Source organism: Amblyomma maculatum, chromosome 5 (genome assembly GCF_055883805.1).
Source record: "Amblyomma maculatum isolate TAMU_Amacu chromosome 5, ASM5588380v1, whole genome shotgun sequence".
Lineage (NCBI taxonomy): Eukaryota > Metazoa > Arthropoda > Arachnida > Ixodida > Ixodidae > Amblyomma > Amblyomma maculatum.
The window spans coordinates 96,155,044-96,179,980 of NC_139348.1; the positions used below are offsets into that span (position 1 = coordinate 96,155,044).

Genomic DNA, 24,937 nt, shown 5'->3' on the forward strand with positions numbered 1-24,937 from the left:
ATGTGCAGGTGAGTTCACTTACCAGTTTACATCACGAGTTATTCCTGGCATGCTTAGTTTCCTATTTGTTGTACGTTTAAACTCAAACACTAATCTCCATTATTCATGTTCTAGGCAGGACTCGTCGTGCTTCCACAGTAGCCATGGCTGTGCTGTAGCCCAGATGGACTCACAAAAATTGGCAGTGAAACCGTGTTGATTGAGATCAAGTGTACGTTCAAGTACAGGAAAGAACCTTTCATTAACTATGAAGAAAGACGAAGCTTGCTCCCCTACTTAATGTTTGATAGAGATTTGATTGTTCTGAGAACCACACATGCTTATTATACACAAATTCAAGTCCAGATGTATATTCTGAACCTGCAGTGGGCCATTTTCTATGTCTACAGTCCCAAACATTCAGTAATAGTGAAAGTAATTCGGGACGAGGCTTTTCTGTGGGAACTTATCCCCAAGATGGAGTATTTTTATTTCAAGTTTTTGATTCAAGGTTTGTTTTAGGTTTCCACGCTATGTTTTTATGGACTGATGAATGATACTTTCCCCACATCAAACTTTTTGCGGTACATATCTAGCATATTTCAAGTGACCTATATATCTGCTGTTAGATTTCGGCCCTGTTAAAGGTAAACTGTTATGTATATTTTGTTTCTATTACTACACTGTAGTCAACCCTATTTAAAGAGTAATTTTTGTTGCAATTGTAGGTTTAGCTAGTCTGGCTTCAAAGCATTGTATAGTTGTTGCACGTCTGTGTAGTCACAATGCTTTGATTTGGTGTAATAAGGTAATTTACAAAGTGAAATGCTAGTCTATTACTCTATTATAGCAATATATTATCTTTTCAAGCCTTTGCTTGCTTTTTATAGCAAGCTTTTTGTACAAAGAAGGGAAACAATCACAAGCCTTCATTATGTTTCATTATTACAATTGAGTACCATATACTATGTTGCACATTGGCCTACGACCTAGTTTACTGCATACTTGATGCCAGTCTGTGTTGTCTAAGTGATCTTGTTTGCTGTAGCAGGTTACAGTTCACAATCAATAAACCAAAGATAAATACTGTGATATTAATTGGAGCCATGCACTGGCTTGTGTCCAATACTTTCATTTCTGCATTCTTTACCTTTGTACAGTTGAATAAAAAAACATGCCTTTGCAGTGCAAGAACACATTACAGAACCATCGCACGACTTCTCACTACAAAATAAAACCACTACAAATGAAAAATAGTACTCCAATTGAAGAACACATTTATTACACAAAGTGCACATAATTGCAGTTGTCAAGTCACAGTGTGCTAATATAAAACTGCAAAACTATTTTTTTTTCAAATGTCATCTTTTACAAATGCAATCCATGCCTACAAATCAATTTATGGATGCCACAGCAAACCAAGCAGGCCTACTTCTTAATGATTGGTGCTTGCATGTTTACAAGGGCAGCACACACTGACACCACTTTGTTCATGTGTGGGACCAGGCTTAGCGGTACTCTGTTGCTTAGAATATGATATATCTTCAACCTTTGAATTACTCTTTCTACATGGATGCGCACAGACGCAATCTTGTATGTCTTCTCCATGTCTTGTTGAGAAAGCTGTCCACCCGCTGAATTAAAAGGAGGCATAAGTAGCACTGCACCTTTACCCTCTACAGTTGTCGGTATGCTTGGGAATCCTTTGTCACTTAAAATTGTCCCCTGGTTTGATAAGCTGTAGGAAGCCAGAGTCCTGTGTTATGAAAGAGTCTGTATGCCATCCTCCATAAACCTTAGAAATGAAACTTATCATTCCATTTGGAATTATACCTATCAACACATTTAGCCTGTATCCTCCTTTGTAATGTGAATACGGCATGTGTTGACAATCGGGGTTTGATGGTGTTTCTGTGTGTACCTCGGTGCAATCTATTATCAGGGTGCAATTTGGATAGTTTTCTTTGAATGGGGCAGGCAAAGAAAGCTTGATTATTTCTCTGCAAGGCATGAAAACCCAATCCTTCAGGGCAATGCATAGAATATCAAGTGTCTTTTTAAACACAGTTGATACTGTTGTGGATGTGACACTGAACGTAGCTGCCAGGGCACTGTATGTTATCCCAAGCCGTAGCTTAGCAAGGAACAAGCATAACTTGTCTTCCCTTGACATTGCATTGCACCTGTATTGCGGTGCTGGCAACAAGTTCAGAAGGAGGCAAAAAACTTGCAGCGTCACACCGCACATATCTTGCAGTGCCTCTTCTTTTTCCTTTAAGGATTCAAAGCCATAAAATCCACATTTTTGCTTCCTATTTCCATCTGTGCTTGCAACCTTCAGGATAGGATAAGCATACAGAATGATGAAATGAAAAAGGAAATACAATAAGGTAAAATGAATAATAAAGAGAAAATAAGCATGGCCATTATAAAATAAAAACAAAGTTATGCAGGAACAAGAAATTAAAAATGAAATTTGCTCCAGAATGCAAGTACGATTGGAATAAAACAAAGGCGGGTTGCTAGCAGCAAGACAAAACCACAGTTAAACACAACAGATAAGGAACAACACCATCATCATCTAACCTTGTGAGTCATTTTTGTGTGCATGACTTGAGCAGATGCTTCAGTGCCATTTGTTGCTGAGAGAAGTATAGTTAGCTTTCCTGAAGTAGTGCATTCTTCTGTTTGGCATGTCTGAAAAAAAATTAAACAAAAATTTGAGGTATTTAGACAAGTTTTTTGTGCTCCCTGTGGAAGTTGAAGGAACACTATTAAAAGCAAATGTATGTTGCACTGGTGTCATGCTATATTTACATTGACTAAACAGGAGCTCAAAATTAAAAGGTGTCTTACAGCGTCCCTCTTTTTTGAAGTGGAATGGCTTTCTTGTCCTGCACCACACACAAGCGCCAAAGGATGTGAATCACTCGGGTCGTCGAGCAAAGAGGTAGCTATGCTCGTTTCCACAGATGCATCGCTGAAATCCATTGTGCTCAAGTCACAGTGCACATCGTCAAGAATGGAGGCTTCCGGCGCCTGCATTGTTGCTTCATCAGCTGTACTTTGTCATGAATGCTCATCGTTTGCAACAAGCTGTCTGGATGAGATTTCCTTCTTGAAGCGTGTCTGCCACCTGCATTTCGCAATCAAAAGCCAAGGTTACTATGAATCTTGTGTAGGCTGCAAGCAAACCTGCCTTGAAATGTACTCACTAAATGCATGCCAATGCATCTATTGTTCGATATACACTGGCACTGCAATTTCATAAAAAAATTAAACAACAGAATATGATGGAGCACTGAGCAAGGGTAAAGGGGATACGCCTCAGTTCGCAGGTCAAGCCAACCTTTCCGAGTGGACTTGTGTTCCTCTGAATCATTGCTGGCAGGGGTTTAAATATGCTTTTGCTTCTGAAGAAAAAAAAGCTGGGGAGGAGGAAAGTGGGTGAGAACAAAGTAGGTCCATGGAGTGTGGAAGGGGAGGATGGGTGAGAAAAAAGCAGGTCCATGGAGTGAAAAAAAAATTCTTCAGTATGTATTTTCCAGCCTAGAACCAGGGATTCTGTGGCCTGCAAAAGAAATAAAAGCCCTAGTACCAAGAGAAACTATAATACTGGGTGGATGATTAGTCACCACCTAAGCAGGTTTGGTGCAGATACATCCACTTGCAAAGGGACAGGCTTTGGAAAGAGCCCTGATATGGGATATATCTAAGAGGAGCAATTCCTAAAACTTTCTGCAAAGGATGGGGGTGAGAAGGAAAAAGCAACAGAATAATCACTGCACAGTAAACCACAACTGACATGCAAAAAAAAAAAGGTTCCAGGGAAAACTCAAGTAGCAAGGGATAAGGAGGAAATATGTTTGGAATAAATATCTCTAAGGGAACGTTCCCTTTGCACCATAACTGTTCGAAAAACAATCCCTCACAGCGTTAATTGTACAGTTTATTCACAGCACACATACACACTATTTCCCTCCGCAATAGCATAAGCTGCACAGTTCAGTTCAGGCGTTCAGTCGTGTCCGACTCTTCGTGACCCTATGGACCATGTCACGCCACACTTTCCGGTCTCTCACTATCTTCTTAACATCACATAGCTTCATCTGCAATGCCTCGAGAATGCCATCTAACCATCGCGTTCGCTGCCTACCCCTTCTCCGGCGACCCTCAACCTTTCCCAACATCAAATCTTTCTCCAGCGACTCCTCTCTTCTCATCAGATGACCAAAGTAGCCGAGCTTTAACTTTAGAATTTGACCCTCCAATGAGCAGTCAGGGTTTATGGTCGACAATATCGACTGATTTGATCTTCTGGCAGTCCAAGGAACTCTTAAGAGTCTTCGCCAGCACCACAATTCAAACGCGTCGATTCTTCGGCGGTCAGCCTTTTTCACAGTCCAACTCTCGCATCCATACATTACAACTGGAAAGACCATAGCACGGGTTATACGGATCTTGGTTGGCAGACTAATGTCTCTGCTCTTTACTAGGCGGTCAAGGCTAACCATTGCTCTCTTTCCCAGAAGCAGGCGTCTCCTAATTTCATGGCTGCAGTCTCCTTCCGAGGTAATCTTGGCGCCCAAGAACAGAAAATCTGTCACAGCTTCCACTTCTTGTCCATTGATGCTCCAGGACTTGATAGGGCAAGACGCCATGATCTTCGTCTTTTTAATGTTCAGTTTAAGCCCAAACTTCTCACTCTCTTCTTGTACGCGCATCAGAAGTCTCTTGAGATCCACTTCACTTTCTGCCATTAAAGTGGTATCATCCACATATCTAAGGTTGTTGATGCGTTTTCCAGCGATCTTCACTCCAGCTGAAGACTCGTCCAGACCGGTCTTCCTCATGATGCACTCTGCATATAGGTTAAATAGGCAGGGCGACAGTATGCAGCCTTGCCTCACCCCTTTCTCAATCGGAAACCAATCAGTAAGACCATGCCCAGTTCTGACTGTGGCCTCTTGCCCTTCATAAGCTGCACATGTTTCTCCAAACACATTTCCTCCTTATCACTTGCTACTTGAGCTTGCCCTCAAACATTTTTTTTTTGCATGTCAGTTGCAGTTCACTGTGTGGTTATTATTCTATTGTTTTGTATGTCTCAACCCACCTTCTTTGTTGAAAGTTTTAAGAATTGTTCACCTTAGATATATTCCTTATCAGGGCCATTTCCAAAGCCTGTCCCTTTGTAAGAGGGTGTATCTTCACCAAACCTACTTAGGTGGTGACTAACAATCCAACTGGTATTGTAGTTTTGCCTGGTACTGTAGCTTTCATTTCTTTTGTAGGCCACAGGATCCATAGTTCCAGGCTGAGAAATACATACTGAAGAATCTTTTTTTTCACTCCATGACCTACTTCTCACCCATCCTCCCGCATACCCCCCTTGTTAAGTGCTCCTTCATACCGTGTAAACCATCTTCTTCCTCTCGTTCTACCTAGATCGTAAACAACAGAACACACTTGAAAACATGAGGATGTAACCTCTACTGGCAGCATCACATTTTTGGTTTCATACCTTTGCGCCCTTTCCTGATCAGGTGCCTTTTTTCTGTAGACAGGTGGGAAAATGGTTAGGATGTAGGAAAGATGTTGGCTGATGTCACTCTTGCTGTTGCCCACAAAATGTGTGCTGCAAATTCGCGTATATTCTTTTGGCAGCCACTGAGTTCCATCGGCACTGCACAAGAAAGAAAAACATTTTCTCTTATCCACTATCAAGACACACAAACACACATGTACTCGCACACATGCACGACCACACAGAAACGAACGCACACACATGAACAAAATCGCACACGCTCCGAAGGTGGCAAACGGTAGAGCCGCCGAGCTTTTAAGCATTCGACAATATTAGGAGTAGTAACGTTCACAACTTAAAATGCTGCCATAATAAAGAGGCACAACAAAGTGAACGAGCAAAACAATGTCGACGTTTGTTGAAATTGTGAGCAGTCTGTTCTGACACGAGAAAGATGCTTGCCTGACGCATAAATTGCAGGCGTCAAACATTTGACAACGTACGTACTTGAACTGAATTCAACTAACAGCGCAACGATCACATACGAGTGGGAATTTCAACAATGACGGCTACGTTTAAAAAAAAGCAAAACAAGCTGAATAAAACAGCCTCACCATGCCACCGTAACTTGGCTTTCACACACACACATGCTGTGAGAAGGCAGCGATCTCGATATATGGTCCTGTAGTCGCGATGCGTCGCGTTAGGAAACAAAAACGAGTAACTGAAACAGTCAAATCAGAAAACGAGACAAGGCTTTCATGACTTACTTGACTCTTCGTACAGCGGTGATCCAGGCTTGTCGCCTTTTTTTCTCGTACCATCTGCCTGGGAATCGGTAGTTTCACAGGCGGATCGCACCCTTTGGTGTTGTCTGCACTGTTGTGGCAGCCGACGACGCAGCAATACTTCGGACCCCGCTTCTTATTTCTTTGGGCCGTTTCTGCCATTTCGAAAATTCCTCTTCAACACCTTGTCAAAGCAGCGCACCAAACTAGCCGCAAGGATACTTCGCTGCCGGGCTAACAGCACGTGTACACGTGCGCCGCCCCCGCTGTCAAACAGGCAAGAAACAGGCAGCGTCTGCTACGCTCCGCCCCAGTAGCCTTTCCGGCTGGCCACCAGGGGAGGCGCGGCGCTGTCGTTGCGCGACCAAACTTGAGCTTGGGTTCCCTATAGAACCAAGCATCTTGCATAATGGAATAAACACTATACAATATGTAACTATAAACTATATACTGGGAATTGTGCACGAGCCAGAGGTCGACAAAATATATCGGAGCACGCGTAGTCGACATTCGCAGCTCCGAAGTTCGAAAGTATATATCACAGCACGCCGCTAAGACTACCACAAGCGTCGCAGCCGCTAAGGCTACCATAAGCGCCGTCGAGGTTATGTAACGCCAGCCGGAAGACAGGCGTGCCGAAACTCGCAGCCGTGTCTTAAAGGAGGAAAACGTTGTCAGGAGTACACCGAAGCAAAAAAAGAAACAAGAGAACGCGTAGTCAAAATTCGCAGCTGCGAAGTTCGGAAGTATATCAGAGCATGCCGCGCGTGGCCCGCATGGAGCGTTTTTCCGGGTGGTTCGTCAGCGTCGACGGCAGCGGAGCGTTTTTTTTTTTTTTTTTTTGCCACCGGAGAGGACGATTTTGCCAAATCGTCGGGATCTGGCTGAACAGACGCCGACGACGCGCCGACGCCGGAAGCGGCAGAGGGCCAATGAGAGCCGGAGCAGCCGTCACGTGATTCCGGTCGCAGCCACGCCCACGCCGGCTGAGAGAGAGACGCTCTCGAGAGCGGAAAGAACGACGGGGGTTGGCGCTCCGACAGCGCCGAGGGTTTCGGGTTTCTCGGCCGAAACGGCTGAGCAGCAAAGTACTCTTTCGTAGTTGCTCCGCGCACGAGGCGACGACAGCAAGGTCCGGGCACCGTGCATCTTTTTTCTTAGGGTTTTAGGTTAGAGTTCGGTGAAGGTGGGCCGTCCGCTGGTGCCACGAGTCTTTACGCTGAGCTCGGAGGTTGTTTATGAGCTGCTAGCCTTGCCAGCGGACCTCTGGTACCTCCCTTGTGCTATGGCTTCTGCATTTAGATCCATAGCTGTTGGAAGTGGTGCCTGTGCCTGTTTTCTTGACACACCTGGCCCAGAAGAAAGAGGGGAAACCACAACTTGAAGCTCGCGGCGACAGGGAAAACAAGATGTGCGCGACCTCGACGCACGGCCGGATGGGGGCGCGTGCGTCGCACAGTTGGGCGGCAAAAAAAAAAAACGCCGCTCGGCTGATGACCATGCGGGAGTGTAATCGTCGGCGCGGGCGTTGGGCGTGCGACGCGTTTTCGAGCAAAAGAAAACGCTCCATGCGGGCCACGCTTTAGGCTACCACAAGCGTCGCAGCCGCTAAGGCTACCATAAGCACCGTCGAGGTTATGTAACGCCAGCCGGAAGACAGGCGTGCTGAAACTCGCAGCCGTGTCTTAAAGGGGGAAAACGTTGTCAAGAGTACACCGAAGCAAAAAAAAGAAATAAGAGAACGCGTAGTCAAAATTCGCAGCTGCGAGTTCGGAAGTATATATCACAGCACGCCGCTAAGACTACCACAAGCGTCGCAGCCGCTAAGGCTACCATAAGCGCCGTCGAGGTTATGTAACGCCAGCCGGAAGGCAGGCGTGCTGAAACTCGCAGCCGTGTCTTAAAGGAGGAAAACGTTGTCAAGAGTACACCGAAGCAAAAAAAAGGAAATTAGAGAACGCATAGTCAAAATTCGCAGCTCCGAAGTTCGGAAGTATATATCACAGCACGCCGCTAAGACTACCGCAAGCGTCGCAGCCGCTAAGGCTACCACAAGCGTCGCAGCCGCTAAGGCTACCATAAGCGCCGTCGAGGTTATGTAACGCCAGCCGGAAGGCAGGCGTGCTGAATCTCGCAGCCGTGTCTTAAAGGAGGAAAACGTTGTCAAGAGTACACCGAAGCAAAAAAAAAAGGAAATTAGAGAACGCATAGTCAAAATTCGCAGCTCCGAAGTTCGAAAGTATATATCACAGCACGCCGCTAAGACTACCACAAGCGTCGCAGCCGCTAAGGCTACCATAAGCGCCGTCGAGGTTATGTAACGCCAGCCGGAAGGCAGGCGTGCTGAAACTCGCAGCCGTGTCTTAAAGGAGGAAAACGTTGTCAAGAGTACACCGAAGCAAAAAAAAGGAAATTAGAGAACGCATAGTCAAAATTCCCAGCTCCGAAGTTCGAAAGTATATATCACAGCACGCCGCTAAGACTACCACAAGCGTCGCAGCCGCTAAGGCTACCATAAGCGCCGTCGAGGTTATGTAACGCCAGCCGGAAGGCAGGCGTGCTGAAACTCGCAGCCGTGTCTTAAAGGAGGAAAACGTTGTCAAGAGTACACCGAAGCAAAAAAAAAAGGAAATTAGAGAACGCATAGTCAAAATTCGCAGCTCCGAAGTTCGAAAGTATATATCACAGCACGCCGCTAAGACTACCACAAGCGTCGCAGCCGCTAAGGCTACCATAAGCGCCGTCGAGGTTATGTAACGCCAGCCGGAAGGCAGGCGTGCTGAAACTCGCAGCCGTGTCTTAAAGGAGGAAAACGTTGTCAAGAGTACACCGAAGCAAAAAAAAAGGAAATTAGAGAACGCATAGTCAAAATTCGCAGCTCCGAAGTTCGAAAGTATATATCACAGCACGCCGCTAAGACTACCACAAGCGTCGCAGCCGCTAAGGCTACCATAAGCGCCGTCGAGGTTATGTAACGCCAGCCGGAAGGCAGGCGTGCTGAAACTCGCAGCCGTGTCTTAAAGGAGGAAAACGTTGTCAAGAGTACACCGAAGCAAAAAAAAAGGAAATTAGAGAACGCATAGTCAAAATTCGCAGCTCCGAAGTTCGAAAGTATATATCACAGCACGCCGCTAAGACTACCACAAGCGTCGCAGCCGCTAAGGCTACCATAAGCGCCGTCGAGGTTATGTAACGCCAGCCGGAAGGCAGGCGTGCTGAAACTCGCAGCCGTGTCTTAAAGGAGGAAAACGTTGTCAAGAGTACACCGAAGCAAAAAAAAAAGGAAATTAGAGAACGCATAGTCAAAATTCGCAGCTCCGAAGTTCGAAAGTATATATCACAGCACGCCGCTAAGACTACCACAAGCGTCGCAGCCGCTAAGGCTACCATAAGCGCCGTCGAGGTTATGTAACGCCAGCCGGAAGGCAGGCGTGCTGAAACTCACAGCCGTGTCTTAAAGGAGGAAAACGTTGTCAAGAGTACACCGAAGCAAAAAAAAAAGGAAATTAGAGAACGCATAGTCAAAATTCGCAGCTCCGAAGTTCGAAAGTATATATCACAGCACGCCGCTAAGACTACCACAAGCGTCGCAGCCGCTAAGGCTACCATAAGCGCCGTCGAGGTTATGTAACGCCAGCCGGAAGGCAGGCGTGCTGAAACTCGCAGCCGTGTCTTAAAGGAGGAAAACGTTGTCAAGAGTACACCGAAGCAAAAAAAAAGGAAATTAGAGAACGCATAGTCAAAATTCGCAGCTCCGAAGTTCGAAAGTATATATCACAGCACGCCGCTAAGACTACCACAAGCGTCGCAGCCGCTAAGGCTACCATAAGCGCCGTCGAGGTTATGTAACGCCAGCCGGAAGGCAGGCGTGCTGAAACTCGCAGCCGTGTCTTAAAGGAGGAAAACGTTGTCAAGAGTACACCGAAGCAAAAAAAAAGGAAATTAGAGAACGCATAGTCAAAATTCGCAGCTCCGAAGTTCGAAAGTATATATCACAGCACGCCGCTAAGACTACCACAAGCGTCGCAGCCGCTAAGGCTACCATAAGCGCCGTCGAGGTTATGTAACGCCAGCCGGAAGGCAGGCGTGCTGAAACTCGCAGCCGTGTCTTAAAGGAGGAAAACGTTGTCAAGAGTACACCGAAGCAAAAAAAAAGGAAATTAGAGAACGCATAGTCAAAATTCGCAGCTCCGAAGTTCGAAAGTATATATCACAGCACGCCGCTAAGACTACCGCAAGCGTCGCAGCCGCTAAGGCTACCATAAGCGCCGTCGAGGTTATGTAACGCCAGCCGGAAGGCAGGCGTGCTGAAACTCGCAGCCGTGTCTTAAAGGAGGAAAACGTTGTCAAGAGTACACCGAAGCAAAAAAAAAAAAAGGAAATTAGAGAACGCATAGTCAAAATTCGCAGCTCCGAAGTTCGAAAGTATATATCACAGCACGCCGCTAAGACTACCACAAGCGTCGCAGCCGCTAAGGCTACCATAAGCGCCGTCGAGGTTATGTAACGCCAGCCGGAAGGCAGGCGTGCTGAAACTCGCAGCCGTGTCTTAAAGGAGGAAAACGTTGTCAAGAGTACACCGAAGCAAAAAAAAAGGAAATTAGAGAACGCATAGTCAAAATTCGCAGCTCCGAAGTTCGAAAGTATATATCACAGCACGCCGCTAAGACTACCGCAAGCGTCGCAGCCGCTAAGGCTACCATAAGCGCCGTCGAGGTTATGTAACGCCAGCCGGAAGGCAGGCGTGCTGAAACTCGCAGCCGTGTCTTAAAGGAGGAAAACGTTGTCAAGAGTACACCGAAGCAAAAAAAAAAAGGAAATTAGAGAACGCATAGTCGAAATTCGAAGCTCCGAAGTTCGGAAGTATATATTTGAGCACACCGCTAAAGCCTGTTTCACATGCAAGCGAAAACGCTAGCGATTTCTGGCGCGGCGGCGCAAAAACCTGTTCGGAGCGGCCAGCTTCTGCTGCGCGAGCGGCGAGGTTCGGGAAAGTTGGAATCCCATCGCCGCGAACGAGCGGCAGCACCGCTTGTCAACCAAAGAGACGGCCGCGCGTTGCCACGTGACCAGTGCGAAACTTGCACGGGAAACCCTGGCCATGAGGCTGTGTGTACTTCCTCGCGTGCTGCTGGATGGTGCTGGTGCTGGTGATGTCACGTGCAATCTTTAACGAACTGTTTATCGCCGAAGTCCAGAAGCGGCCACTGTTGTGGGACGTAAAGGACAACAATTTTCGAAACAAGACATCAAAGGATTTCCTTTGCGAAGAAATAAGGGACGCGTTGCGAATAATCGGCACCGGTGAGTTGAACTGATTTTCATCGTTGCTGTTGGGGACTGCGGCGCTTAGTGCACTCTTCTGTCGCCACACACGTGTTCTTGGTTGCGTGTAGTACGCGAGGGCGAGTGCGCTGCTCAGTTGTGTAAAGGCTGTTGGTTGGTGCGAGGTTGGCGGCACTCACCTACATGATTAAAAAGGCAGCTTAAATTCCTGGGAATACGAAAGACGGACAGGAACGAAGAGGACAGGCTTGCCTGTCGTAACTCCCGCAATCGCCGCGTTTTTTTTTTCCTTTCAATTTGTATTTAATTGTCTTTCTGCCTAAAACCGTTACAGGACTAAATCTGCTCAATATCAACTACAAAAGTATATAACAAAATTACCTACGTTAGCCTTTGACTCGCAGACTGTTGGCTCCTTTCACTGCCCGGCCCCTTGTTCTCTTTGCGCTATTTTTTAATCAATGCGAACTCGCCCACGTGTCAGAATTACTAACCTATGCCGTGCTTCTAAACGCGAAAGCCTGCCTTTCATGTCCGCGTACGGGTGAAAGTTATTTCAACAGTGTGGTGGCTGATGGCTTATCTCAGCATGCATATGCACATTTTGACCCATGTGCGCGCTCAAAAGTTTTTATTTTTGTTTGACACTATGCGCAATGCTACACATTAAAGTGACAAGAGAAGAAGTTCAAACAAGATGGAAAAATCTTAAAGATACATTCCGAAAGAAGATTAAAGATGAAATACAAATAAAGAAGAGTGGGTCAGCAGCATCTGCCAAGACATCATGGCCATACATGCAACAATTAGAGTTCATCAGGGACTCAGTGGAACCTAGACGGTAAGCAATGAACAATATTGAAGTAGATGTGAACAGCAGCTAACAGTTTCCACTCATTTTAACCAGAAGCCACAGCAACCTTGAACCAGAAGACCTGACAGCTGGCCGAACTGAAAACGCTATCAGCCTAGCACCCAGTGGTTCAAAAGAACAAGAGGACTGTGGTGAAGAGCTAGTAGCGATGTTCCAGTCTCCCAGCTGTCCTGAACAATGTGATCCAGGGCCTTCTAGAGTCGCTTCGAGCCACGTTCCACCTAGGCCCAAGAAACAGAAAAGGCGGCAAGAGCTAGAGGCCACAGAAAGAGACCTACAATCGGTGCGAAATGCAATTGCAGCATACAAGCCAATGGACGCGCACAGCCATTTTCTTCTGTCGCTGAGGCCGCAAGTGGATGCAACCCCACCCCATATGTTAATGCATTTTAAGATGGAAATGCTTAACATCGCTGAAATGTACAGTAATGGGCAGTATCCAACTGGCCTGGCTGTGCGTGGCCCTTGTGATGAATAAAACCTTTATTCTCTAGTCGTACTTCAGCACCACATGTGCACACACATCAACATGTTAATGAATGCACTTCAGTGCCGCAGCCCAGCCGATGCCCGTTGCCACGGCACAGCTCCCTGGCTGCTCATGAAGTAGTCCTTAAAGAGCTCTCTTGTGGCAGCTGCAGAGCGGCTGTAGTTATGGCCCACTGGCGGCTCGAGGTCAAGCATGGCTGTTGCTTCTTCATCATCTCGCCACTGGCCTTGTGTCACGTTGCCGTAGCAGTCCTCCGTGTCTGCATAATTTGGTGGCATGTAGAATGCATTTTCGACACACCTCCTGAAAATAAATTTATAACATACATAATATGAGTCATCTGAAGAGGCACATTAAATATGCTAGCATCTTGTTTCACCAACCAGTGGTGCAGAAAATACTCTACTATTCAACAAACCTTGCACGGCTGAGTCTGTAGTTAAATATGCGTTTCGCTTCATCCAGGCCTCTCCCCGGGTAAGGCCGAAGAAAGTCTGTCCGAAGCTGAAACGCCTCGTCTCCAACAAACGCATGTGGTGCCACTGTTGACGTTCCTGGCAACAGCTTTGGTGGCGGCAGACCAAGAAGGCCACGGGTCAAGAGTTTTCCCAGCCTTGAGGCCCCAAGTGTTCCTCCATCACTCTGCCTTCCATAGGCGCCAACGTCTACTAGAGTAAACTTTGGGTTGCTGTCGGCGACAGCCATCAAAACTAGAGTATGTACCCTGTAAAGACCAACATTTCATATAGGTATGCAAAACATTATTATGGGAAAAAAAAGGATTGGTTAACATGCGCATTACCTTATAGTTGAAGTACAGGCTGCCTGAATGGGCCTGAATCTGAACATGTTTCCCATCCATGGCCCCGAGACAGTGGGGGAAGTTCCACTTCTCAAAAAACCCTTCGGCCACCTCCTGCCAGTCAGTAGTCGTTGGCACCTGTAGAGGCATTAAAGCAGATGCATGAGAGTATTTTCAGAGTAGAGTAGCAGTGCAAACCGAAGACGGGCATGCAGAAAGAACTCGTCCTGCAATTTCTTAAAATCCCTCCCTTTAAATGAAACAACCTCGTTTTAGTTTTGCCTACTTTTTTTGAGGTACAAACTGCAGAGATTACCAACAATGTGCAGTACACTGAGTGTTTCATGGCACTGATCAAGCATTACTTCCTCTTTGGGAGATGGAGGATGCACAAACGCTGTGCTAAATTTATTAAACCATTCATTTTAGGGAGAGTATCACACAGAATAACAATTCTGGTAGCCGAAATCCCAGCATGCGCATCATGTGGATGGAAACACTGCACAAATTTGCAAATAGTTTTGTTGTATATGCAGTGCTTTTTATAACTTCTGGTTGCATTACTTTGGACCTTTCTGACATATACTTCTTCCCTTTCTCACTTTAGACAGGTAAGGCTGCCATAAGCGCCGTCGAGGTTATGTAACGCCAGCCGGAAGACAGGTAAGGCTGCCATAAGCGCCGTCGAGGTTATGTAACGCCAGCCGGAAGACAGGTAAGGCTGCCATAAGCGCCGTCGAGGTTATGTAACGCCAGCCGGAAGACAGGTAAGGCTGCCATAAGCGCCGTCGAGGTTATGTAACGCCAGCCAGAAGACAGGTAAGGCTGCCATAAGCGCCGTCGAGGTTATGTAACGCCAGCCGGAAGACAGGTAAGGCTGCCATAAGCGCCGTCGAGGTTAAGTAACGCCAGTCGGAAGGCAGGTAAGGCTGCCATAAGCGCCGTAGAGGTTATGTAACGCCACCCGGAAGGCAGGTAAGGCTGCCATAAGCGCCGTCGAGGTTATGTAACGCCAGCCGGAAGAAAGGTAAGGCTACCATAAGCGCCGTCGAGGTTGTGTAACGCCAGCGGGGCCGGACATGGTAAAACAGGAAGCGAGGTGCGGATCGTTATCACGCTCTGAACCCAAGCAACCACCGACATCCGTTGTACGTCCGTGCTAGAGCCGAACGTCCTGTGCCGAAATTGTACGTCCGTCTGACATACGTACAACCTCCGGTTTCGGACATCCGTATTCGTACGTCCGTCGGAGGTACAGACTACGTCCTTTTTTGTATATCCGCATGAGAGACGAGGTGTACAATTCTGTTTCAACATTCACACTTGTCTTCAATGCTCGAGATTAGTCCTGCCTAGTCAAAAAAAAAAAACATTGGGGCCAATTGGGACCTGCAAATGGTTACATCTGGACCCAATATTGGACACCACCTCTACAATGGATTAATCCAGTTGGATTAACCAAATGGTTCTGCAAATACCAATTGGGCATTCCAAATAGTTCCAATTGCATGTAAAATTCCATTCGGATTTTCCAAATGGTACTCAAAATTCCAATAGGAAATCCAATTATGTTTGCAACTTCTATTCGGCCCCTCAGATAGCGAATTGTATTATATACCAAATGATTAGCTGGTTGACCTAAAAAACTGGCACATACACAGTATGGGGCGATTGCCATTAATTTCTCAGCTTTCAGGCCGCAATTCGTTGTATCCGTTGGTAGCGGCGGTCGTGACCTTCAATTGTTACGCTAGTTGAGCCTTAACGTATGTACTACATGTACCACCTGTGCGGCTTCGCCATCCACGATGGTCCACGTCTTGGCGAACGAAAGCGCCGGATTACCTTGCACTGTGGGCCTTTACAAAAATAGTTTTTTTGCTGTTTGAAGTCCCCGCCGGCCGGCGGCCGTGCTGTTTGGTTGAAAGTTGCGTATTCCATCGCAGTGTGTGTGTGTGTGGGAGAAAGGGATGGTAGGTTTCGCTTGAATATCCTCACAAGAAAGGGTACCTATTTAAAGAAATTAACAATATTCAGTAAAACTATAGTGTTAACTTATTACGGCCAATTCATTTCTGCGCATGAATGTTTCTGCCGTAGTTTTGTACCACGTGTTTCTGTGCCGCCATTGCCGGCTGTCGTCCTGCCGGCGCGGCTCGCGGCAGCAGTTTTTTTTTCTTTTCGTGCGGGTGCACGCAACTATGCTCGAATGCCTGCACCAATCTGTGTGCGCTGCAAGGACAACGATTGCGCAGTTGTGCCGATTCCGAGTGTGAAAGGATTACCCTCTTGGAGCAACAGTGGTTCACGACGATAACACATCAGGACGGACGACTCCGGCGAAAGCGACCGCGTTTGAAAGTGAGTACTGCGATCGAGCTTTGTGAAAATCTGCGCAGCGAAAATTGTATGAATATGTAACAGTGCAGTGAACTTACTGACACATTTCGACGCGAGAGCATTAAGGGGCTAGCTACACCGAAAACCTGGAGTAATCGGCGCGGTGGCGTCCGTGTATGTCGAGTGAGTTGGCTCTCCCTCTCCTCTACGCAAACTAGGAAATTGCTGGAGGTGCTATCGCGTTCCACTCTTGCAAACTTGCGAAGCTTATAAACAACCTCCTTGTTTTCGTCAACCAAGGCGCTGAATAAACAGTCGGTCTTCAAAGATTTTTTTTCTTAATATGCTTGCCTTCGCAAGTGGCATGCTCTGCATTTTTTAATGAAGTTGCAGGTTGCGAGGGCACAGTCTGCGCTGCAGTGCATTACAGTGATAAAATGCATAACTGCTCCTGTACAATGCGATAATCTGTGCACCACTATGAAAACAAAAAGCATTTCAGATAGCGAGTGGCCTCTTCTGTGCTTGAAATTATTGAAGCGCGTTATTATCAGCTTATTTTAATTTAGGTATGGCCTGTATGATACTGCCTTCTGAACTGTTTAGTTATTTAGCTTTATCCTTGAAGAATTGCAGATGAATCTATGTGATATTCGAAAGATAGCGGGTGTGATATAACAGGCGTGAACTAAGGGAAAGGAGGGCAGAACCTCGCTGATATTTGAGACTGCTTGTAACAAGTGTTGTAGGGCAGGTACAATATGAGAAATACTCAATTTTCTTGTTATTGGCCTCCAGAAAACCTCGAGTCAAGGATTATGCTGTGCATGAGGTACAGGCTATTTCTTTCTGTTTCGGTCTTAATGTGAATACCAAGACAAAGTTGCTTGGCATTTGAGAAGGTCTACTGAAATTTAGTGTAGGCTTGAAGACTAACCTTTGTTTTTTTTTCTTTTTGCAGAAAGCTGGTTGCTTCCACTTCATCACGGAAGATGGATGTGCGCTTCAAGTTTTATAGACGGTTTCATCCAGCGCCGACCGTACACTGGCAACACTGTGCCCCCGTATCCGGCGCCCTTAGAAAACTTCCGGTTGTGGTTTGTTTTGCTGGCGTTTTGTGTGCTCTCGCGCTCGCGCTGTGCGCATTTTGTTCGATTTTTCCGTAGTATATCTATATTTGTGCGGATTGTGGCATTCCGTGCGTTGTTCAGTGTCCAGTGGCTCGCCGGAACAACGCCTTTCTCTCTTTTCGATCCTCTGGCGGCGGTATCGCTTGATTGTATGCGGTTGCTCGCTGGAAATGTGTTCAGCGTCGTACAAGTCACCTGTGAAGCGCTCAAGGATGGGTTCGTGTTGTGTTGTACCTGGGTGCAGCCTTCGCTCAGGAACAAACCTTCTTTCGGCAGTGCGAACGTTCAGGTTCCCCAGCGAGGCCGGTAGGAAAAACGCTTGGATAGCAGCGGTGCGCCGAGACAACTGGCAGCCTACAAAGAGCTCTCAGATTTGCTCTGCTCACTTCATCCAAGGTATGTTGCTACTTACAGTAGCGCCGGCGCTGTCATGTGGTCTAGTTATATAAAAGTACTACTGCCGCCTATACTTTATTAAGGTTCGTGTCATATCTTGTGTGATCCACGCGCGAGCAGTTTGAAATCTAACCAGCTCCTTAAGTTCATGAGTACAGAAGCGTGCAATGTAAAGTTTGCATCTGCTAAGCGCAACGCCACAGGGTAACGATATTTACGTCGGCGTGTAGCCATACAGTCGCCGTGTTTTTTTTTTTTTGTTTTTAGTTTTTATCTGGAGCACTACTGCTCTTCTGCAACTTCACTTATTTAGACAGGTGTATCGCTGCCTACCGGCATGTAGACAGCCGTGTCGACGATAATACTTTACGCAGATTATAATCCCAAAAATAACTAGTGGTATCCATACATACATGCAGGGAGTTTCGGCCACTATCCGGGCGTATTTACGGCTTCGCAGAGGCAGGTTATGTGTTATTCTCGTGAACTACAGTTTTTAGTACCTTGCAGGCGTGGCAAAAGTTGATTCCCTTTCAATTGACCTTGCTGTTTAATATTACAAGGACGTTTGAGAAATTCATTTGTGTGTTCATGCATATTAAGAACAAGCCATGCTGATATCACAGAGTGTGCGTATGTGCGCACATCATCTCACCCTTTTATTAGTGTGTACACACAAGCAACTCTTTTCACTAATTTCATCCTTTGTCTAGCAGCAATGAAAGTGCCATTAAAAAAATGTTTAGTTGCAGATAGTCCCAATGCGTGTCATAATTTTTATCCTTCTGTATTGCAGGCCAGCCATCTTCTGATGCAAACCACCCAGACTATGTTCCTTCAGTGTTTCCTTACCGAACACAAGGAAACTCAAAACAGAAGATTGCCAGATTCGAACGTGCTCAAAGAAAACTGCCTTCCGAACAAAGAGATGGCATTGCCGAGTCCTGTATTTTGACCTCCCCAGGTGACCCCACCGACCATGGCGACAGTCCAAGGAAGACGTGTGATGCTGGAGCACAAACAACCCTCACTACAAAGGACATTGAAGCTCTGCTGGAAGAAAATGAGTTGACAAAAAAACATCTCACTGAAATGAAGCAAAACTTTCAAACTGCTGAAGATAGACCTGCTGCAAAGGAGAATAAGCCCATTAACCTTCCAGAGATCACACAGACTGTGGTGATGCAGTCAGATAAAACTTTAAAGTTCCACACAGGGCTTGTATCCGTAACAATGTTCAGGGCACTGCTGCAGTTTGTGTTGTCTATTTGGACACCAGCCCAGACATGCCTGGATGCTGAACAGCAGCTTCTCCTAGTGTTAATGAGGCTCAGACTAGGACTGCTAACCAAAGACCTCGCATGTAGATTCAGCATTGCAGTAGGTTCTGTGAGTGCAATTTTCCACTCGTGGCTTGATGTGCTAGCCAAGAATTTTGAGCAATTCATCATTTGGCCATCGAGAAAAGCGCTGCAGTCTCACCGCCTGCCAGCTTTTCAAGACACATTATTTGATAACCTGAGGGGTATCATCGATTGCACTGAAATATTTATTCAGCGTCCAACTTCAATGGAAGCTAGGAGTCAGACATATTCAAACTACAAGCATCACAACACCGTCAAGGCACTTGTTGCAATTTCACCTTCAGGTTCAGTTACATTTGTATCGAAGGCATGGGGTGGACGGGTTTCTGACAAAGAGCTCACACTGTGTAGTGGCCTGCTTGATAAGGTTGAGGAGGGAGATTGTTTTCTTGTGGACAGAGGCTTCCGGTGCGAGGACATGTTTGCTGCTCGAGGTGCTAAAATACTAATGCCCTCATTAACAAAAAAACGCCCCCAGCTGCCAGGAGAAGAAGTCACAACATCAAGAAAGCTCTCACGGGTCCGAATTCATGTTGAAAGAGCCATTCAACGTTTGAAGCTCTTCAGAAGTCTCCAAAGTGTGCTGCCAGTAAGCTTCGTGAAAAGGTCGAACGATGCAGATTGTGCAACAATCGACAAGATTCTGGTTGTCTGCTGTGGGCTTGTCAACCTACAAACACCAATCATCAACAACCTAGCTTCCATTGAAGTTGGACGCTGAATAAATATTTCAGTGCAAATTCTTGGCTAGCACATCAAGCCACGAGTGGAAAATTCCACTCACAGAACCTACTGCAATGCCGAATCTGCATGCAAGGTCTTTAGTTAGCAGTCCGTCTGAGCCTCGTTAACACTAGGAGAAGCTGCTGCATAATGAGCACTTCCTCCATTGTTCTCGTGGATGGTGACATTGTGGCGTGATGTGATCGTTTCAATGAGTGCAAGACTGGACTTTTTTGGAAGTAACATTTTTATGAGAGGCTCAGTTTGGCAACATTGCACCCGTATTATCTTATTTCATGCCAAGTAAAAACCAAGACTGGAGTTATTGCATTTGAGCGCTTTGCAGTTTCACTTTAAAATTTTTGTATTGTCCTTTCGTTCTCTTTATTATTGCACATGTTTATTGCACTGAACAATCATCATTGTAGATGGGAAACATGAAGCTGTACTTGAGCATTTACAGTAAAAGAATGCAGGTGCCAAATAAGATTACAGCATACCTGCAATCCAGTAAACAGACAATATGAAATCTAGTAATCATAATGGCTGCTCATAATGTCACGGCATGTGTTTAATATTTCACTAATCCTAAACATGGTGTCTGAGCCTTCACTGGCTCCGTGATATCAGAGAAAAAGCGACATATATATAAAATTGCAAGAAAAAAGAAGCAAATCCCACAATTCTGAATGTGCCGTCACAGCAGAATAGGACAACAGATCGAACAACACTTAAACTGTTTCATTAGTCTGCTTACTTTTGACACTTTATGCATGTCCACAATTTTGGTGTGCGTTTGAGGTTTACACACTTGAGGTGAAAACCGTGTAGGCATTGAGTGCACTCTACAATGCGTCCAGATTTGGCACCGTGGCAGTGGCACGTGGATTTCGCACTTTCTATCTTCTTTAAAATTTGCTTTGAGTGCAGCTCTGGGAAGATGTACTGAAAGAAAAAACTTTCCGCTCTGGCTTCTGTGTCTGCCCAGAAGTGTTCATCAAACGTCATAGCCTCAACCAGCACTGAATGTCCTGTGTACACTACGAAGTAGGCTCGACGGATTCTGGTAATAGCCATTTGGGCTTGTATTTGCGTATAGTATGCATGGTCATGCCTCAGCTTTAAATCAGCATTAAGATAAGCCAGCTTAGCAGTAATAGAAGCACCTTTTGCCGATGCAGGACACTTCACCTCCAGCACAGCGCTCTCACAGCATGCACAGGAAACAATAGCGTCTGGAGTTGCTGCCAGGAATGGCAGCCTTTCCAGCACAAACAGGCCACAGTCTCTTATTTCAAGTTGGCTGTGATGCGGTGACTGATGAGTAATGAAAGCTTGTTTTGCTTGAGGCTCTGCTTCACAGCCCCAGCGCAGGTTTGGCACATGTGGTGCCTTAACATAACCCATAATTTCAGCAACAAGACCTTCTGCCCCTGTTTTACATCTTGTTACACGGTGTAACACAGAGGCAGTAATCCTGCCTCGGCGCTCTTCCTTCCATGTCGTGTTCTTTGACTGGCCACGAGTTGTCTGTTCAATCTCAATGCAGTGTGCATGCGACATCTGCACTTGTTTCGCTGTTAGCAAGTTACTGTCACCATACACAGCTTGCAGTGGAAAATGCAAGGCTGATTGTTCGGACACGGCTGATTCTTTGGATTCTTGGGCAGCAGCAGCTTCAGTTGACTCGGGGGCAGAATCAGTCTCTTCACTGTCTGTCAGTGAATTCAGCAGCAGTGTGTTTGGTGCAAACCTCTGTAAGAGCAGATAAAGGAATCAATGTAAACCAAAGAAGACAAAATAAAGGATATTGAATATAAGGATTCACCTTGACTTGCTGCATGAAGCTGCGAACCTCATCATTGCTCCAATTTGGTATTGTTTTTTGGGGTCTTGGGACAATCTCAGGAGCCGGATGACCCACTTTGGGCTTGAAGAACTTGATGTTGCTAACTGGTGCTGGCTGCAAGAAATTTAGTGTTTAATCCTTGTTTCTGCACTATTTGTTGATGCAGAGGAAAGGAAAAATACCTACTCTGCTCCTTCGTGTCACCTCAATCCACTTGCACTGGACATCAGTTGGTGATGCATCACTGTAGTGCACATTCGCTTGAATGCTGAAGAGCAGTGAAGCAACATGCGTGCAACATTCTCCGAGGCTGCAAGTTAAAGTAGTGGACACATGCTTATCAGCAACTCACAAAGCACAAGGAAAAAACTTATCAAGAGTTGTTGTTAGCCTCGGGTTGTTAGCGCCTGCGTTTAGTTTTCCTGTTTTTGTCCTCTGTGTGGTTCTGTGCTGTTTTCCATCTTAGAGAAAGAAGCCAATAACTTGAAATGTGTTAAAGAAGAAGCATGGCGAATGGCAACGATAGCAACATGCTAACAGCCATGAAATCACTAGCAAAGCTGTGTCCTAGGTTGACTGGATACGTTTCCTAAGATGGAAACATTATGTAGAAGGGAAAACAGTGCAACCCACGGGACATGAAAAAACACGCTGGCATAACGCGCTGCATGCTATGGGACATTACAGGATACTGAATTTTTCCCCCTTGTCCCTTAAACCTTTCCTCCTGTACGCAAGAATGATCCCACACTACGGGCAGCATGAGCCAAGAATAGCCTAAAGTGCTAATGAAAACAGTGCATTTCGGGACTGAGTTTCTTGCAAAGACCACTGCAGAAAAATTTGTGACAGGACTATGGAAGCACTCTAGTATTATAAATTAGCCGCGGTCAATGCGATATTCTCGTCACGTTATCTAAGTATTTTCACTAGCGCGTTATCGCGCCACAACTTTGTTTCCGCGACACAAAGAAACAGACAACCCGACACCAGCACTGTCAGTAGGGAGCGGCCGAAGCAGCCAAATACGGAGCGTGTAGTACTTACCCCGCCATGCAGGTGCAGTGAGCAGTCTCAACATTCCCGTCATCTTTGACAACACACCACGCTTCGTAAGACTTCGTAAGCGTTTGGCTTGCGTCCACAGTGGCCGCAACGAGAACCACACCGCCGCCACGCTCGCCTGCTCTGAACGACTTCAGCCGCTTCACCTTTCCACTTAGGAATGCGTTGTAAGCTGCACTCATTTTGTGGCTTTTAAACTGTTCCTTTGTGTAGAAACAGACTCCTTCAACGAGGTATACGAAAATGTCTGTCACTGTGACAGGTGGAAGGTTGCGCGAACCTGACGTGAACGCGAACCGCGCGGCATCGTCGAGTGGGTCGGGAAGCTCTTCGCCCTTGAACGTCAGTTTCTCTCGATATCGGTTCTGTGTCTGCGTGTCAAGCTTCTTAAAATACTCACTCGACATCACGGTACACCAAACTGCTGCAGCGTCGCGCACGGAAGAAAATAACAGAGCCGCACGTTGCATCAAGCAGCTAGTCGCGCTGCGAAGGCATGCCGGAAGTACTTGTGCCGGAAGTTTACTCGGGGAAGCCAATCAGCGCCAAGCGCGGTTTGTTTACAAACATTGAAACTGTCTATATCATATTGAGGAATTAGACATTTTACAATAAAATATGCCTGTTGTACTTTAAGCTGCTTTTCTATTTTATTGCCTCGTGGGAGCGAAAAAAGCATGCATGCAGCATATATGCGAATATCCGAGAAAGATACGGGAACGGACGTCCGAAATGGACGTCCATTGGCCAGACAAACATGTCCCTTTGGACACCCATCGGACGGCCGACGGACGTCCATCGGCCATCCGAAACGGATGGCCATTGGCCGTCCGATGGATGTCGGTGGTTGCTTGGGAAACGATTAATCGCTATGTATAAGCAACATTAACTGAAGCAGCAGGTTCGTCGAGACAGCGTAAACAAACTAACAGTATCGCCGTCGCTGCGCCAAGAACGCCAAGCAGGCTTTGTTGAAACATATTGTTTTGCGCGAAGTATTTTTTTTTTGCGGCGCCGCCATTAATCTAACGAAAACTAAAGCACTGGTCTCGTCCATTTTCAGCATGAAAAACAAAACATTGCTTACTATATCGTCGCTATCACCGCGCGGTTGTGAATAATGCACTTTTCATTGTTTCATGGTATCGCCTGATATTTCATCGAAGTACACCTTGTGCCGCCAATTTGCCAGAGCCTCGCTAATTAACTGCCGTCAAAAATTGAAATGGCATCTAAATCGTACATTGATGGTTGACACACATTGTCCAGAAATCGCCAGCTGCGAACACACAACAAATATGGTTGGTTTGTTTAGTTTATGGGGTTTAACATCTCGAAGCGACCAGGACTATGACACACCGTTGTGGAGAGCTCCGGAGATTTCCACCACCTAGGTTTCTTTAACGTGCCTCTAGAAATAACTAATCAATCTGTGCATAAAGCTTTATATGGACGTTTACATTACCAACAAAAATAAAAAAGAAGAGGCGCGCACGGACATCGATCCGCACACGAACACGCGCCCATACGCTTTCATGCACGAGTACTGAAGATAGATGTATCTGCTGCCAGCTGGCTAGATACTTATCTTACTGTGAGGGTAGCTTTTGCAAAAATTCCGCAAGTAAAACGGATACTGCATTGGAAGGTAAAAACATGTTGCGACCAGGCGCACCATGCTCACGTTGAGTATTTCCTACGCTTCTTTCACGGCTAAACGAAAATAAATTGAAACCAATGAACTAGTGTATCAGCACAAGAAGGTGTTCCTTGAGGCACGAATTTTTGCCGGTCGGTTCTGTGAAGCCGGCAAATGCAGATCACTTTTTTCGTTCAGGCACAGAGAACACACCTTTCCTAACTCAGGCCCGGTGCCGCACCCAAAAGCACAACATAATCTCTCACGTGTACACTGCGAGAAACAATCGACAAAAGAGGAACTCCAGCACAAGATACGTATTCCGCGCGCGCGCTTGGAATGTATATGGCGACGTGAGGTCACGTGACACGCATCAGCCAGTAGACGAGCCGGCGGCGCGCGGAAAACGAATGCGGTACTCTGAAATTTTTCAGTGACTCTAGCCGTGCCTACCGACCCCCGCCACCTGACGACTCGACTTGGCAGCCCATCTCTCACAGCTGGTATGACATCACAGTGACGTCATCACATCCGCGGCGCGCTGTGCCTACCGACCGCCGCCACCCGACGACCCGACTTGGTAGCCCATCTCTCGCAGCTGGTATGACGTCACAGCCATCTGAGGTCATTAAAGGTGTACCGACCATGGCTATGCGAAGGGCTGAAAATCGTAGTATTATTGCTT

General features: G+C 46.3%; 3 protein-coding genes and 2 pseudogenes across 3 annotated transcripts; 1 reads left to right on the forward strand and 4 right to left on the reverse strand.

Annotated features, from left to right (window-relative positions):
• Positions 1 to 1,193: 1,193 nt before the first annotated feature.
• Positions 1,194 to 2,557, reverse strand: LOC146188834 (uncharacterized; annotated as a pseudogene).
• LOC146188835 (uncharacterized) lies at positions 2,404 to 6,660 on the reverse strand (annotated as a pseudogene).
• Positions 6,661 to 13,000: 6,340 nt separating this feature from the next.
• On the reverse strand, positions 13,001 to 13,779 carry LOC146188836 (uncharacterized). The gene is made up of 3 exons (XM_084603181.1): positions 13,746 to 13,779; positions 13,363 to 13,669; positions 13,001 to 13,247 (listed from the first exon to the last, which is right to left on the reverse strand). The coding sequence occupies exons 2-3, from the start codon at positions 13,647 to 13,649 to the stop codon at positions 13,001 to 13,003; spliced, it is 534 nt and encodes a 177-aa protein (XP_084459307.1). The 5' UTR covers positions 13,650 to 13,669; positions 13,746 to 13,779.
• A 3,352-nt stretch (positions 13,780 to 17,131) lies between these two features.
• Positions 17,132 to 19,725, forward strand: LOC146188837 (uncharacterized). Its single transcript, XM_084603929.1, has 2 exons — positions 17,132 to 17,612; positions 18,409 to 19,725. Exons 1-2 carry the CDS (start codon positions 17,387 to 17,389, stop codon positions 19,695 to 19,697), a joined length of 1,515 nt encoding a protein of 504 aa, XP_084460055.1. The 5' UTR covers positions 17,132 to 17,386; the 3' UTR covers positions 19,698 to 19,725.
• A 727-nt stretch (positions 19,726 to 20,452) lies between these two features.
• LOC146188838 (uncharacterized) lies at positions 20,453 to 23,194 on the reverse strand. Its single transcript, XM_084605133.1, has 4 exons — positions 22,596 to 23,194; positions 21,735 to 21,858; positions 21,528 to 21,662; positions 20,453 to 21,469 (listed from the first exon to the last, which is right to left on the reverse strand). The coding sequence occupies exons 1-4, from the start codon at positions 23,081 to 23,083 to the stop codon at positions 20,453 to 20,455; spliced, it is 1,764 nt and encodes a 587-aa protein (XP_084461259.1). The 5' UTR covers positions 23,084 to 23,194.
• Positions 23,195 to 24,937: the final 1,743 nt, after the last annotated feature.

Excerpts from the sequence above, each read along its gene's own strand:
- LOC146188836 (XM_084603181.1), bottom strand. The coding sequence starts at position 13,649 with ATGGCTGTCGCCGACAGCAACCCAAAGTTTACTCTAGTAGACGTTGGC. Across the intron at positions 13,248-13,362 it reads TACAGACTCAGCCGTGCAAG|GAGGTGTGTCGAAAATGCAT; the intron begins GTTTGTTGAATA and ends ATTTATTTTCAG.
- LOC146188837 (XM_084603929.1), top strand. The coding sequence starts at position 17,387 with ATGTGTTCAGCGTCGTACAAGTCACCTGTGAAGCGCTCAAGGATGGGT. Across the intron at positions 17,613-18,408 it reads CTCTGCTCACTTCATCCAAG|GCCAGCCATCTTCTGATGCA; the intron begins GTATGTTGCTAC and ends TCTGTATTGCAG.
- LOC146188838 (XM_084605133.1), bottom strand. The coding sequence starts at position 23,083 with ATGCAACGTGCGGCTCTGTTATTTTCTTCCGTGCGCGACGCTGCAGCA. Across the intron at positions 21,663-21,734 it reads AGGTGACACGAAGGAGCAGA|CCAGCACCAGTTAGCAACAT; the intron begins GTAGGTATTTTT and ends AATTTCTTGCAG. Across the intron at positions 21,470-21,527 it reads GCTTCATGCAGCAAGTCAAG|TATCTGCTCTTACAGAGGTT; the intron begins GTGAATCCTTAT and ends CATTGATTCCTT.